This window comes from Mytilus edulis, chromosome 3 (assembly GCF_963676685.1).
Source record: "Mytilus edulis chromosome 3, xbMytEdul2.2, whole genome shotgun sequence".
Taxonomy (NCBI): domain Eukaryota; kingdom Metazoa; phylum Mollusca; class Bivalvia; order Mytilida; family Mytilidae; genus Mytilus; species Mytilus edulis.
Genome location: NC_092346.1, coordinates 102,761,833 through 102,774,950, shown reverse-complemented (window position 1 = coordinate 102,774,950; position 13,118 = coordinate 102,761,833). Strand labels below are relative to the sequence as shown.

General features: G+C 33.0%; 1 protein-coding gene across 1 annotated transcript in view; it reads right to left on the bottom strand.

Moving 5' to 3' along the window:
* Positions 1-8,785: 8,785 nt before the first annotated feature.
* LOC139518051 (voltage-gated delayed rectifier potassium channel KCNH1-like) overlaps positions 8,786-13,118 on the bottom strand; it is a 59,312-nt gene continuing 54,979 nt past the window's right edge. Inside the window, exon 10 of the mRNA XM_071309701.1 lies at positions 8,786-12,980. Coding sequence (XP_071165802.1) covers positions 11,505-12,980 — 1,476 coding nt within the window. The 3' untranslated portion in view covers positions 8,786-11,504. The remainder of the gene's footprint in view (positions 12,981-13,118) is intronic.

Below are 13,118 nucleotides of genomic sequence, written 5' to 3'. Positions count from 1 at the left end.
TATGAAACACGTTTAACTCCTACTCAGTGGATTCATTTTCCACATTAGAATTGGCAACCGTCGAAATTTCGTATTGTGTATATAATGTATACAATTCTAAAATCAGGATCTTAATTATGCGCTATTCACTTGCGAATTAAGGTTTACAGCCAAAACCTGTTCTGAGACCCCCTATACCCCCCCCCCCCCCCCAAAAAAAAAATTGTTACCTTTACCTCCACCTACCTCGATTCTGCAGTATATATTACTAGTAGACAAATATAAGCAAATACAATTTTGGAGATTGTACACCAGGGTAAATCTTTCTCTTTGACTTTGGTTATCTTAGACTCAGATAAAAAAAAGTAGTAACTTGACAATGAACTATTTTTAGTGGCTATTCCAATAATCATATAAAAAGGAGTAACTTTACCAAAAGTCTCTTTGACCATCTGTATACTCAAATAAAAAAAAAGGAACGTTACAATGAACTCTTTCTCTATGAGTAACGGAAAACTCATATACAAAGAAGTAACCTAAGATTAACATATCTTTCCCTTTGACTAACTAAATACTCAGATAAAAAGAAGTAACTTCGCTACATCTCTGATTCTGAACTTATCAATTGACTAAAGCGGAAATGTTTGACGTTCAAAATACATGTGTGTTCTCTTTTCGAACAGCTATATTATTATATTCTGATAACAGAAGCCGTGGTGGCGAACATGTGGGTGACATAACATTTTCATATTCTAAGTATTCATGTATTGACTTAAATCTGATACACATCTGATGCTAACCTGGTCAAATCCACCATTTTCTACATAAGAAAAAGCCTGTACCAAGTCAGGAATATGACAGTTGTTGTCCATTCGTTTGATGTGTTTGAGCTTTGGATTCTGCCTTTGATTAGGGACTTCCGTTTTTAATTTTCCTCGGAGTTCGTTATTTTTGTTATTTTACTTTTTAGAGGTATCACGTATACACTAAAGTATAACATTGTTTAACATCGTTAGATAATAGAGGCATGATATTCAAAGTTATATATATATATATATATGTGTGTGTGTGTGTGTGTGTGTATCTTGATCGTTATACTAAAAGACAGCGATCAGGTAGGCCTTATAAGTGGTTATGTTCATGTACATAATTAAATGTTAATTGTCAATCATGTACTACAGATACCTTATTTTTATTATGTGAAAAACCTGTAAATTATAACATGCATGTTATCTTTCTCGTAACAAGAAACGTTTGTAGAAACACCATGGAATACAAAGAAAAGCATGTCTGTCTGACAGGTAAATTTATGTTAAACAATAAGTAAACTGAGTTGGACATTTGAAAGCCGCTGGCATATCGTTGTCATGTTCTATTGCATTTCCGTGCCACTCTAATTGATTTTGACAGAATATATTTCCGTGCCACTCTAATTGATTTTGACAGAATATAGATGTTTTCATTGATATTAATCATATTATATCAATATGGGGTTGAGACAATTAAAATAATAGAATTTCTACCCGGTTATCTGATTAAGGATATGACTTGCACTACTCTTAATGCACTATTCGATCGATTTTATATTACATAACATCAATGATTACATTTTCATTTGAAAATTTCATTTCTAGCTATTTTGTAATCTAAGATAACTGAAAAATGTCTCTGTAATTTTTTCCGTTTTATAAAAAACAAAGCCCGGCCACGTCCACTTGTATTTTCGCCTCTGGTGAGTTAAGCCTTTTTCAACTGATTTTTATAGTTCGTACTTATGTTGTACTGTTATACCACTGTCCCATGTTAGGGGAAGGGTTGGGATCCCGCTAACATGTATAACCCCGTCACATTATTTATGTATGTGCCTGTCCCAAGTCAGAAGCCTGTAATTCAGTGGTTGTCGTTTGTTTATGTGTTACATTTTTGTTTTTCGTTCATTCTTTTATATAAATAAGGCCGTTAGTTTTCTCGTTTGAATTGTTTTACATTGTCATATCGGGGCCTTTTATAGCTGACTATGCGGTATGGGCTTAGCTCATTGTTGAAGGCCGGACGGTGACCTACAGTTGTTAATATCTGTGTCATTTTGGTCTCTTGTGGACAGTTGTCTCATTGGCAATCATACCATATCTTCTTTTTTATATGATGGCAAGAAAATGTTAGTATAAATCTTTCTTAAATTGCTTGTAATTTTTAACTGCAAAAAAACGAAGGTGTTAACTCACAAAGGCATAGTTAGATGGATTTAGCTTCTTTAAAGTTTTTAAAGGTTCAATAGCTCTTCAACTATTTCGTTTCTTAAACATCATTGCTTACTTGCTTAATCATGTTGCCCCTTGGTGGAGCATAGGCCACTAACGACATTTCTCCACCTTGTTCTGTTCTTTGCTAGCCTCTCCAGATCGTGCCACTTGTACCTACATCATAGGTTTTAAATATTCGACTCTAAGTGTTGATGATGACGGTTGCCCCAGAAAAGTGCATCTTACACATTTTCGATCCATTTTGGTAAAAAAAAACTCAACTGTTTTCGGTTCTTATACATCTTTTGTTTTAAATATTCGGCTTTGAACGTTAATGTTGAAGGTAAATCCATGAAAGTGACATTTATAATGTGTTGTATTTATTATTTACAGCACTGAGTCGACACCTTTGTTGGTAGAAACCTAATTTATAACATTTCCATATTTCAATGGTACACTATCAAGAATTTACCCACGTCTTTTTGGAACAATTCTACACTCTTACAAATCACCTGCCTCATCCGAAGACGCAACCGGACGTTAGGCAAAGAGAAACCAATCAAACACCTTTTAATATTTTCGTATGAAAATATATACAATCTGCTTCTACATCTTAACTAACAAATACTCCAACAAGATAAAGAGAACGAACGAATGAAGTAATTATATTACAGGTTTGTGGCCACCATCGTGCATTGGCTGATTGTTGTTGTGTCTCGGAGTCTAAACTGCGCTGTATCATATCAATCCTCCCTGTGTTCCCCATCTGGCGTTGTTGATGACAAACAAAAAGGCAACAATATGTCATAACAGACAAACCAAGAGAAAAGCAATAGATTTACAGACAAACCAAAAGTGAAGAAGTAGACTTAAAACAAACCAAAAACAAGGACATGGATTTAATTAAAATACAAGGTATAAAACCGAACAAAAAGTAAAGAAAAAGATTTACAGAATAGACAAAGGCAAGGAGTTAGATTTGCAGAAAATCAACAGCAAAGAGAAAGATTTTACAGAAAAAAAAATCAACAGCAAAGAGAAAGGTTAACAGAAAATCAAAAGCACACAGATTTTTTTTTACAGAAAAGTCAACAGCAACTCGAAAAATTATCAGAAAATCAAAATCACCGAGAAAGATTTACAAAAAAGTCAACAACAAAGAGAATGATTTACAGAAAAAAAATCGAAAGCACAGAGAAAGATTCACAGAAAAATCAACAGGAACAGGAAAGATAAAAAAAAAAAAAAAAAACCAAAAGCAACGAGAAAGATATACCTACAGAAAAATCAACAGCAACGGGAATTTATTTTTTATAGACGAGATATATTTACAGACAAACTAAAAGCAACGAGATAGATTAAATGACAAACTTAGGGTTACGAATCAGATTAACTGACACACTTCATTAGAGCTATGAATTAAATTAACTGGCAAATCAAAAACAACGAAATAAGATTACAATCAACTCTAAAGCAAAGAGATAGATTTACATACAAACCAAAACCGACAAGATAGATTTAAAAATATACCAAAAGCAACGAGATAGATTTACAAACGAACCTACAGTAAATATTTTTGTGATTTTACATTTTAACAAACAAACCAGAAGTAACGAGATAGTTTACAGACAAACCAAAATATGATTACCAGGTCTGTCTATTGTTGAAATTTGAATTGTTCCTCCCTAGATATCTGTCATCATAGATAGCATGATTAAATTTTGTATTTACACTAGACGCGCGTTTCGCCCACAAAAGACTCTTCAATGACGCTCGAATAAAAAAAAAAGTTTAAAAGGCCAAATAAAGTACGAAGTTGAAGAGCATTGTGGATGATGATACCCATCGGGGAATTAAAACTCCACAAGCAGTGGCATCGACCTAACTGGGATATGTTATAAAAAGTTAAATAACAAAAGTACCAAACTCCAAGAGAAATTTCAAACAGATAGTCCTTTTTTAAATAGAAAATTCAAATACTCCAACACATCAAATGTATATAAAACAACTGTTATATTACGAATTTAGTACAGATATTTCCTTATGTAGAAAATGGTAGATTAAACCTTATTTTGTAGCTAGCTAAACCTCTTACCTCTATGACAGTCGCATATGTTTTAATTATATAAACAACAACGTGTTAGCAAAACAAACAGACATACTATATATAGGTTAAAAACGTTAATAAGATTCTCCTGAAACGTGAGTATGTTCCGGACCATATGAGTATTTGGACCATACGCGTATGGTCTTGACCATATGCGTATACTCATATGGTCCGACCATACGCGTATGGTCGGACCATATGAGTATATACTCGTTTGGTTATAAACGGGCCGGACCATATGAGTATTTGGACCATATAGGTATATTTTTCAATAATATACACGAGAAAACTTTATAAAATAACAATGATTGCTACATGAAATTGTATTATTAACAATTCAAAAACATTAGATAGTGATGCCAAAGTTAGTTTTCATCGCTAATTGTATTCTTCCATGGATGCGTAGGGTGACATTTACGTCCACACGGTACCATAGCTTTTCTTGGATCCTGGGTCATTCCGATGTGTCTGCGATGAAAAAGCTCTAGATCTCCAATATCGTAACATGACTGAAGTACATCACATCACCAGATATTTTTAAAAAAATAAACAAGTGTCCTTGCCGGTGACGTCATTCATTTTTTTTTTAAATAAAACACGTATAAGTATAAAAAATTATGAATATTGCACTGCTAATGCTAATTATATTAATTTTCAAAAGTAAGCAATTTATTAGACTCTTTTTCCTGTCGACCTTTAGGTCAGGTTATAGCAAAACAGTTAACTTCTTGTGTAACAGTTCATTAAGATATTTTTGGAAGTTATCTTCCCAGGTCGACATTTTGCCATTCACTCGTAATAACATATCGGTAATGAAAAAAAAATGTGTTTAATATAGTTTTGACTAGTGATGAAATTTACTGTGTGAAACTGCTTATTTTATTTGGATAATCTTGTTATTACTAATTTTTTTATGAAAAAATTACCTTTGGTAGTGTTTTTTTAATGACGTGACAGCTAGAAGGGTTATATAAAGAGGTAATCATAAATGTACCTCTTAATTACCCCGACCATACACGTATGGTCGGACCATATGAGTATGTACCCATATGGTCATGACCATACGCGTATGGTCCAAATACGCATATGGTCCGGAACAAGTATACCCTTCTATGCATGAGCCGCATTGTTAGGTGACAACATGGTCTAGTGGTCAAGTACAATGTTTATCCAATGAATAGACACACAATTGGTCAGTGTTGTCAACTTGTCAAAGCCAGCATTACCAGTATTCGAAGCCATCTTTTTTTGGTGACCAAAGTCTACCTTGCAAAGTGATCTAAGCATTTATCAGTGGTCAAAGGTAATATTTTCTAGTGTTCAAAGCTAACATCTTTAAAAAGATAAAGTCAGTATTCCTTTAGATGTTTTATCCAGCATTATACAGTGGCATTGCATTGTTGAATAGTCGAGATTCTCCTGAAAGTTCAATATATCTTTCTATCTGGGTCAGGATCCCTAATAGACCTTGAGATGAGGAACTCAGATGACGTAATTAAAAAAAAATATTAGTCCGCCATACAATTGTGGATGCTGTGATTTTAAAAATGGACATAAATGAACAATAAGAACTGTTTTATAGAGCTGATGTGATGAGAAAAGAAAGATGTAGATTTGACCTGAAATAAATTATTAGAAAGGACAATTTTTTTATTGAATTTTATGATCAGAATTTTGGGATTATTTCACGAGGAGAGTGTCATTTTTCACCATCTTCCGGGGTCCAGCAATTTGCGAAAAAAGTAATCTCACTTGCCACCCCGAAAATTTAACCAGACATGTATAAATGTATCAGCTTCGATATGAGCCATCATACATGTTCAAGTAAACGATATGGACTGAGCAACGGAGGAAAACGTTACCATTACGGCCTATGGAGAATTAATTGTAAATGTATACCCATCTAATATGTATGCGTCATATCATTAAGTGGTAAAAAGTAAATTCACAAAAATACTGAACTCCGAGGAAAATTCAAAACGGAAAGTCCCTGATCAAATAGCAAAGTTAAAAGTTCAAACACATCAAACGAATAGCAACTGTAAGGTCTATAATATCTTACCAATTTGGAGCTATATATATATATATGGTGCTGCTGGAATATTACTACAACATATTCACTTGTCGTATAGTTTTGTTTTAAACCGAATCTCATTGCAATGTCTAATGGTGAGTCAGACGTAACTGTAACTTGTATCATCTTTTTAAACTTTGATTAGAAAGATGCGCTCAACATATACACCACATTTTTAATTATTTAGTGAGAACTGTATTCATAGCAGAACTGAAGTTAGAGGATAATGATAGCTTCTTTGTATGTTTTTCGTGTTAAGAAGCACCTGTATGAATAAAGGAACATATCGGCGTTAAGTGAGGAGTAGTTGTGTCCCATAAACATGTCAATTGTTTGTTGAAAAACACGTTCTTTAAATGTAACAAATATAAAAAAAATCAAACATCTTGATAAAATTAGTTTTAGAGCAATTTTGTTTGAATCAGATTGATTTTTCTTTTACAAAGTACGACTTATTTCACCACAAGAAATTATAAGTGTATCTACATATGATTTGTTTATCATACGAAACAGTTCCAATTCGTTCACCATCCTTTTACTATGAGTTTAGAATGAGGAATACTTGTGTTAAGAGTAGAAATGTTTTAAACCTATAGGAATACTAGTATATGGCATTTATCTTAGCTGATCGTTGGAATTATATAATCCACGCGGCCATTATAGTAGATATTTTCACAATAACTTTGAGGCCTGGCCGAGTTTGTTCGCTACATACGACGTGGCTCTGTACTTATACATCCTATTACTGTTCTATAGTAAATTTTTGTATCATTTTCCTTCATTTTTGTTTATGTACTGTTTCTATATGACTTTTTGTGCTTCTTTGTTACACATCTTTTTTTTTATAGAGATTAAGATTATAACACAATGTTGACTGCTGTCCCTATATTTTTGACTTTTTTAACTCATCATGTCTGTTTGTTTTGTTTTGTTTTGTTCACACATAGTTGTCAATATAATGAAATTTCATATGACTATCATACAGTTGATAGATTTAGCTAGCTGTAAAAATCAGGTTAAATCCACTATTTTCTACATTAGAAAAATGCCTCTACCAAGTCAAGAATATGACAGTTGTAATTCATTTGTTTGATGTGTTTGTGTTTTTGATTTGGCCATTTGAATAGGGACTTTCCCTTTTGACTTTTCCTCGGATTTCAGTATTTTTGTGATTTTACTTTTTGCCTGTTGATTACATTGATGTTGATGATTTAGAAAAAGGTTTAGAAAAGCACTTTGAATACACAGTTATATAATATAACAATAAGGAGATGTGGTATGAGATGATGTATAGTTGGCTATTAAAGGCCCCGACATGAAAAATATGTAACAGTTCAATTCACAAAACTAACAGCCTAATTTAAAACAAAACCATTTCCGAAATACAAATATGACAGACATGAACCAACGACGACCACAGGCTCCTGATTAAGGACAGACACAAACATAATGTTGCGGTCTAAAACATGTTTGTGAGCGCTAAATCCGCCGTAAACTGCAAATGGGATATAACAGCACAAAGCTATAAACTCAGTTGAAAAAGATTTAACTCATGAGATGGATACAAAACAGAAAAAAACATCAAACAAATTAAACGACCTGTTAAGGCAGGGTATCAATGCATCCCTCATCCATAACAACAAAAAAGACACTGAGAGTACTCGCATTTACTGACACATAGTTCAGAGCCAGGCAACAGTGGTCATTATTACATTTAGAGCCAGGCAACAGTGGTCATTATTACATTTAGAGCCAGGCAACAGTGGTCATTATCACATTTAGAGCCAGGCAACAGTGGTCATTATTACATTTAGAGCCAGACAACAGCGGTCATTATTACATTTAGAGCCAGGCAACAGCGGTCATTATTACATTTAGAGCCAGGCAACAGCGGTCATTATTACATTTAGAGCCAGGCAACAACGGTCATTATTACATTAAGAGCCAGGCAACAGCGGTCATTATTACATTTAGAGCCAGGCAACAGCGGTCATTATTACATTTAGAGCCAGGCAACAGCGGTCATTATTACATTTAGAGCCAGGCAACAGCGGTCATTATTACATTTAGAGCCAGGCAACAGCGGTCATTATTACATTTAGGTATCCAATAAAGCAATTCAACAAGATCCAGTCACCCATCTGAGGTTGAAATTCGATAACGTAAGCAGACTTCAATCCTGTCTGTTGTCATTTCTTCAACAAAAACATTTCAACGAATTGAATCACGAATCTTGATTCCATTGATTCAACCCGATTCTAAACAAATCTTTGAAACCCACACTTTTCATAGTAATTTAACATTTCATATATAAGAATCCGATTAAACAACCTTTTTAGTTCCGAATGGCATTATATTTGGCGTAAAAATAAGTACAACATATTTGGGATAAAAATCATATTTTCATTCAATATAACGATGAAAAAGTAAAATTTGTAATGATTAAATAACAATAAATAACATGATATTGGGTGAAGATATGTATGAATGTTAAAAATCACAATTGTTTGAGTTGATACAAAGTAAATGTTTAACAATTCATTAAAGATAGCAAAAATACAATAGATATGGAATGTGCATTATATACAAAGGACACAATGTTTTCTAAAATAAGCGTAAACAATCTTTATTTTAAAAAATACAATAAAAGATAGACTAATTATTATTGTTCGGACTATAGTCAGAATCCTCGCAATATGCCGAACAAGTAATATAGAGTCTTATTCTGTTAAATTCATTAGGAAAAAAAAGGATAATTTTATGAAAAAACGTTTACTTTATTTCAGTAGTAGTAAAGCTGTTTTCGAATCAAACAGAAAAGAAGTATAGCAAAGCATGCACTGAAATGAGTGAGTACAGATATGCTTATAGCAACGTAATTCAAATATTCCATTGAAATCAAATGTAAATGTAAGATTAAAATTTATGATATTTGTTGAATGAATAAAAAAGTTAATAAGCAGCGATAAAACTTATGGCTCTTTTAAAACAATATTAGATATTGCGACATCTTTGCCGTATTGTTCAATTACGTTGTGTACATTTCATTCTCTCTATCAAAGTAACTATCGCATTAATTTTAGCGCAGTCAACTTATTTAAATACCAATATTTGGGAACATGTTTGTTTTAGGTGCAAAGATATAGACACATAGGAACGAGTGGTATTTTTTGGGAAGAGCAAGTGACCTTATCATTTAACCCAAAAGGGAAATGAAAACACTGCAAAGTGAACAATTTTGTAATCATGGTGACGCAAGCATACTATTAAGTGGAATACACACAATTACAAACTATCGCTATCATCACATTTTAAAGAAACTTTGTTCAACTCTTTCCAAATACTGTCTTATTTTAAAATCGTCCAAAAACCAGACTAGAAATGTCATTTTCGACATAAAGATGACATTATCAGGTTGTGTATTTAGGAGTTCTGTTCACAAGTTGAAATGCTGGATTATTGTCTGTGCATATTATGTGTGCTAAAGCATTTTATTGTTTTAGAAATTTACGTCAGAAGATCAACCGTCATGATGCATGATTTTTATTTAAAATATTTCTATTTGTTTTAAAATTTCCACTGTTATATACGAATAGTGTTGTGTCAATCAATATAATAATACAGTTTGCCATGTTATTCTTTGCATATTTGCTACATTTATTTTATCTAATGAAAATAAACAGAGTTGAATCAGCACGAGCTACATGCCTTGTTTTGTTCAAAGTCCACTGCACCACGCAAACATATCATTCTTTTTTCATATTTTGTGACAATTGCATATAATACTATTTAAAATTGCTTCGTCCGAAGCGCTGTTCTGGATTTAACTATCTTCAAACCCAAATATTTAAAATCCATGGAAGTAAAAATACGTAGACCCGCAAAGAAAAAAAATCGGTTAGGCTTTAGCCTTAGGGAGTTTGAACCTTTTTGTATTGTTGTAATTTCCTAATTGATCAAACTTCACTGGCATTGGTATCGACCCAGTGCCAGTACAGCGGTTCATAAAGCCGTCCTTATGTAACAAGTGAATACTTACATATCAAGATTAATCCATTTTCATTTTGAGATTCCTTTGTGATATATTTTTATAACGACCTTCAAAACAAGACATCTTAAATACATGTTACTGTACATAACTCATTAAACATTTTAAGATACTAAAACATATCAGAATATTTCGCTCCTCTAAGGCGTTCAAAATGCCATTAGTTCCCTGGGTAACTTTGATAATTGTAATAGAAAACAAATGACACTGATTTCATTGATTTTCATATCATAAATTCTAGAACATAGAAAATTTTAATTTTCGTACCTATTTTTACCTGTATCATATATTTTCAAATAAGTAAAAGATAAACTTTCTTTGAAAATTCCTTTGATTTAGTATAGAACATGGTTACTATAAACACGTCATAATACATATCTGTAGTACATGGGCTTACTTTCTTTATTCTTGTGAATTTATTATGAACTATGTTGCATTATATTCTGGGTGTGATTTTTTGTTATCTAATGTTGTAAACAAAACAATTGAAAAAAAATTTGGGTTATTCCCAGATAAATATTTTGTGCTGACTTTTATTCTTTAGATCACAAACACAAATGCCAAAATCATGGATTTATATTTTTTACGAGCGATAAAAAAAAAAGCTGGAAGAATAGTGCTATACTGTTTTAAATCTGGTGAGGTGACTACCTTCTATTTTTTACTTAATAAATTTATGACGAAAGAGTAAGAATAAGATAAACAAGAAAAATTACTACGATAACAATAAACCATATGTGTACGCATTAATCGTCTCATTGCGAACACAAAAGTATCAGAAACTTTAGATATTATGGTATTCATATTCAAAATTTCAGTTCAACGCATACGTAATGTCAGTCAATAACTCGTCAATAGTCGAGACAAACACATTGCTATTGAAACTATCCTGATTCCAAATTTAACATTGACGTATTTGTCAATCGTTAATCAAACAACTCCTTTAATGTACTTTGTATGTAAAACTCTTTCTTTCTAAAATAATAACAAACTCTATTGCAACAATCAATAATCTATCTATGAAAGCCCTCAAGAAAGTCGATCAAACTCTGTCTATAAAATATCCAAGTCTCTATCTTTTATATGACTGCCATCGTCATCACTAGATAAATGATATGATTTTAAAATGTCTGTATGTGGCGAGTTTCTATTGCTATCGGTGTCTTTATTTCTAGTCTGCTGCTGCTGCTGGTGTGCATTGCTTATAAAATTTGAGCTATATTTAAGCTGTTGTCCCGGTTTTGTTCGAGATCTTTTTGGACTTATTTTTGAAAGTTTTGAATGGATATTTAGTTTCAAGACATCGTCGGCCATTGTTGCTATACTTGAACTCTGATCAGAAGTACCACACGATGTATCACCATCACGTGACTCGGCCTGTTCAGATTCATGCGCATGTAATGTTGATAATGGAGACGAAGCACCGGAAGTAGACCTTGATCGTGCAGTATCTAAATTAAGATAAGGTTCTTGTGATAATTGAATTATGGACTTACGGCCAAAGGATGACCTAGATGGACTGCCCGAAGAATCTGATTGTTTTTCCGGCACAGAAGCTACAGATGATTTAGAAGACTGAGGACCGGTTGATGAATCAATGGACGTTTTCTCAGTTTTGGGAACTATAACGTTACGTTTCGGTGAGGATTCGGCAGACAATTGATCAATACTATGCGTTGAAGTATTTTTCGGGGAAGTTGTTTTAGAATCTGGATATACCGAACTATGTGAATAAGGTGTTGAACGTGGAGAAAAAAGTCTTATTATTTCCGCTAATTGATCGTCTATTCTTGATATTTTATTGTGTAGAAACTCCATTTCTTCTTTCAAGTCTAATTGAATATCATAAAGTGATGTCAATACTTGTCTCTCACCAACAGATAAGTTGCCTATAGAGTCTCTCTGAGAAGGAATTGCATCATTGCTATCATGATAAATTGTATCTATTCTTAAATTACTACGAGCTACACCACTATCGCCTGAAGCCGATTTTTGTAATTGTTTTTTCTCGTGTTTCTTTTCTTTATCGTCATCTTCCTCTGGAATTGAATCATTTCCCCTCTTCAATAGTAGCTTGCCAAATTTTGACAATGGTTTTACTGTAGCTTTAGGTGCCTCTGAGGGTGTTTTCATACCATCTTCCTTATCCTTGTCTTTATCTCTATCAATCTGTGTTGCCACTATATTTTGATTATCATCGGATGTTAACTCAAGTGGCCCACCATTTAGAAATTTCCCCCATTTGGAAGCACCCCCTCCTAACTTAGCAGGCGGGGCTGTTTCAGTTGATCCCTCTGTTACATTTATTAACCGAGTGAACCCTCTAGGTTTGTCAGAGTTGTCAGGTGTCTCTTTTCCCCTTTCAAGGTCAGACAAAACTTGCATTCCCTTTGTATCACTTATTTTTCTAAATCTAGAAATCAATTTTCTAACCGGATGATCACTTGATAACTCTAGGGGAGGATCATTCTTTCGCTTTTCAGCAAGTTCCTTTTCTTTCCTCACATCGGCAACTTTTCTGAATATTAACTGTAAAAACAAATATCAGAAAGTTAGCATTAATTCTATATAATTATTATATGTATGTTTCATTATAATACGTTATTTTGATTGGCTAGCATCAATCTCGAATCATTCTGAAATTAACGTTCATTTGTGACATTCATG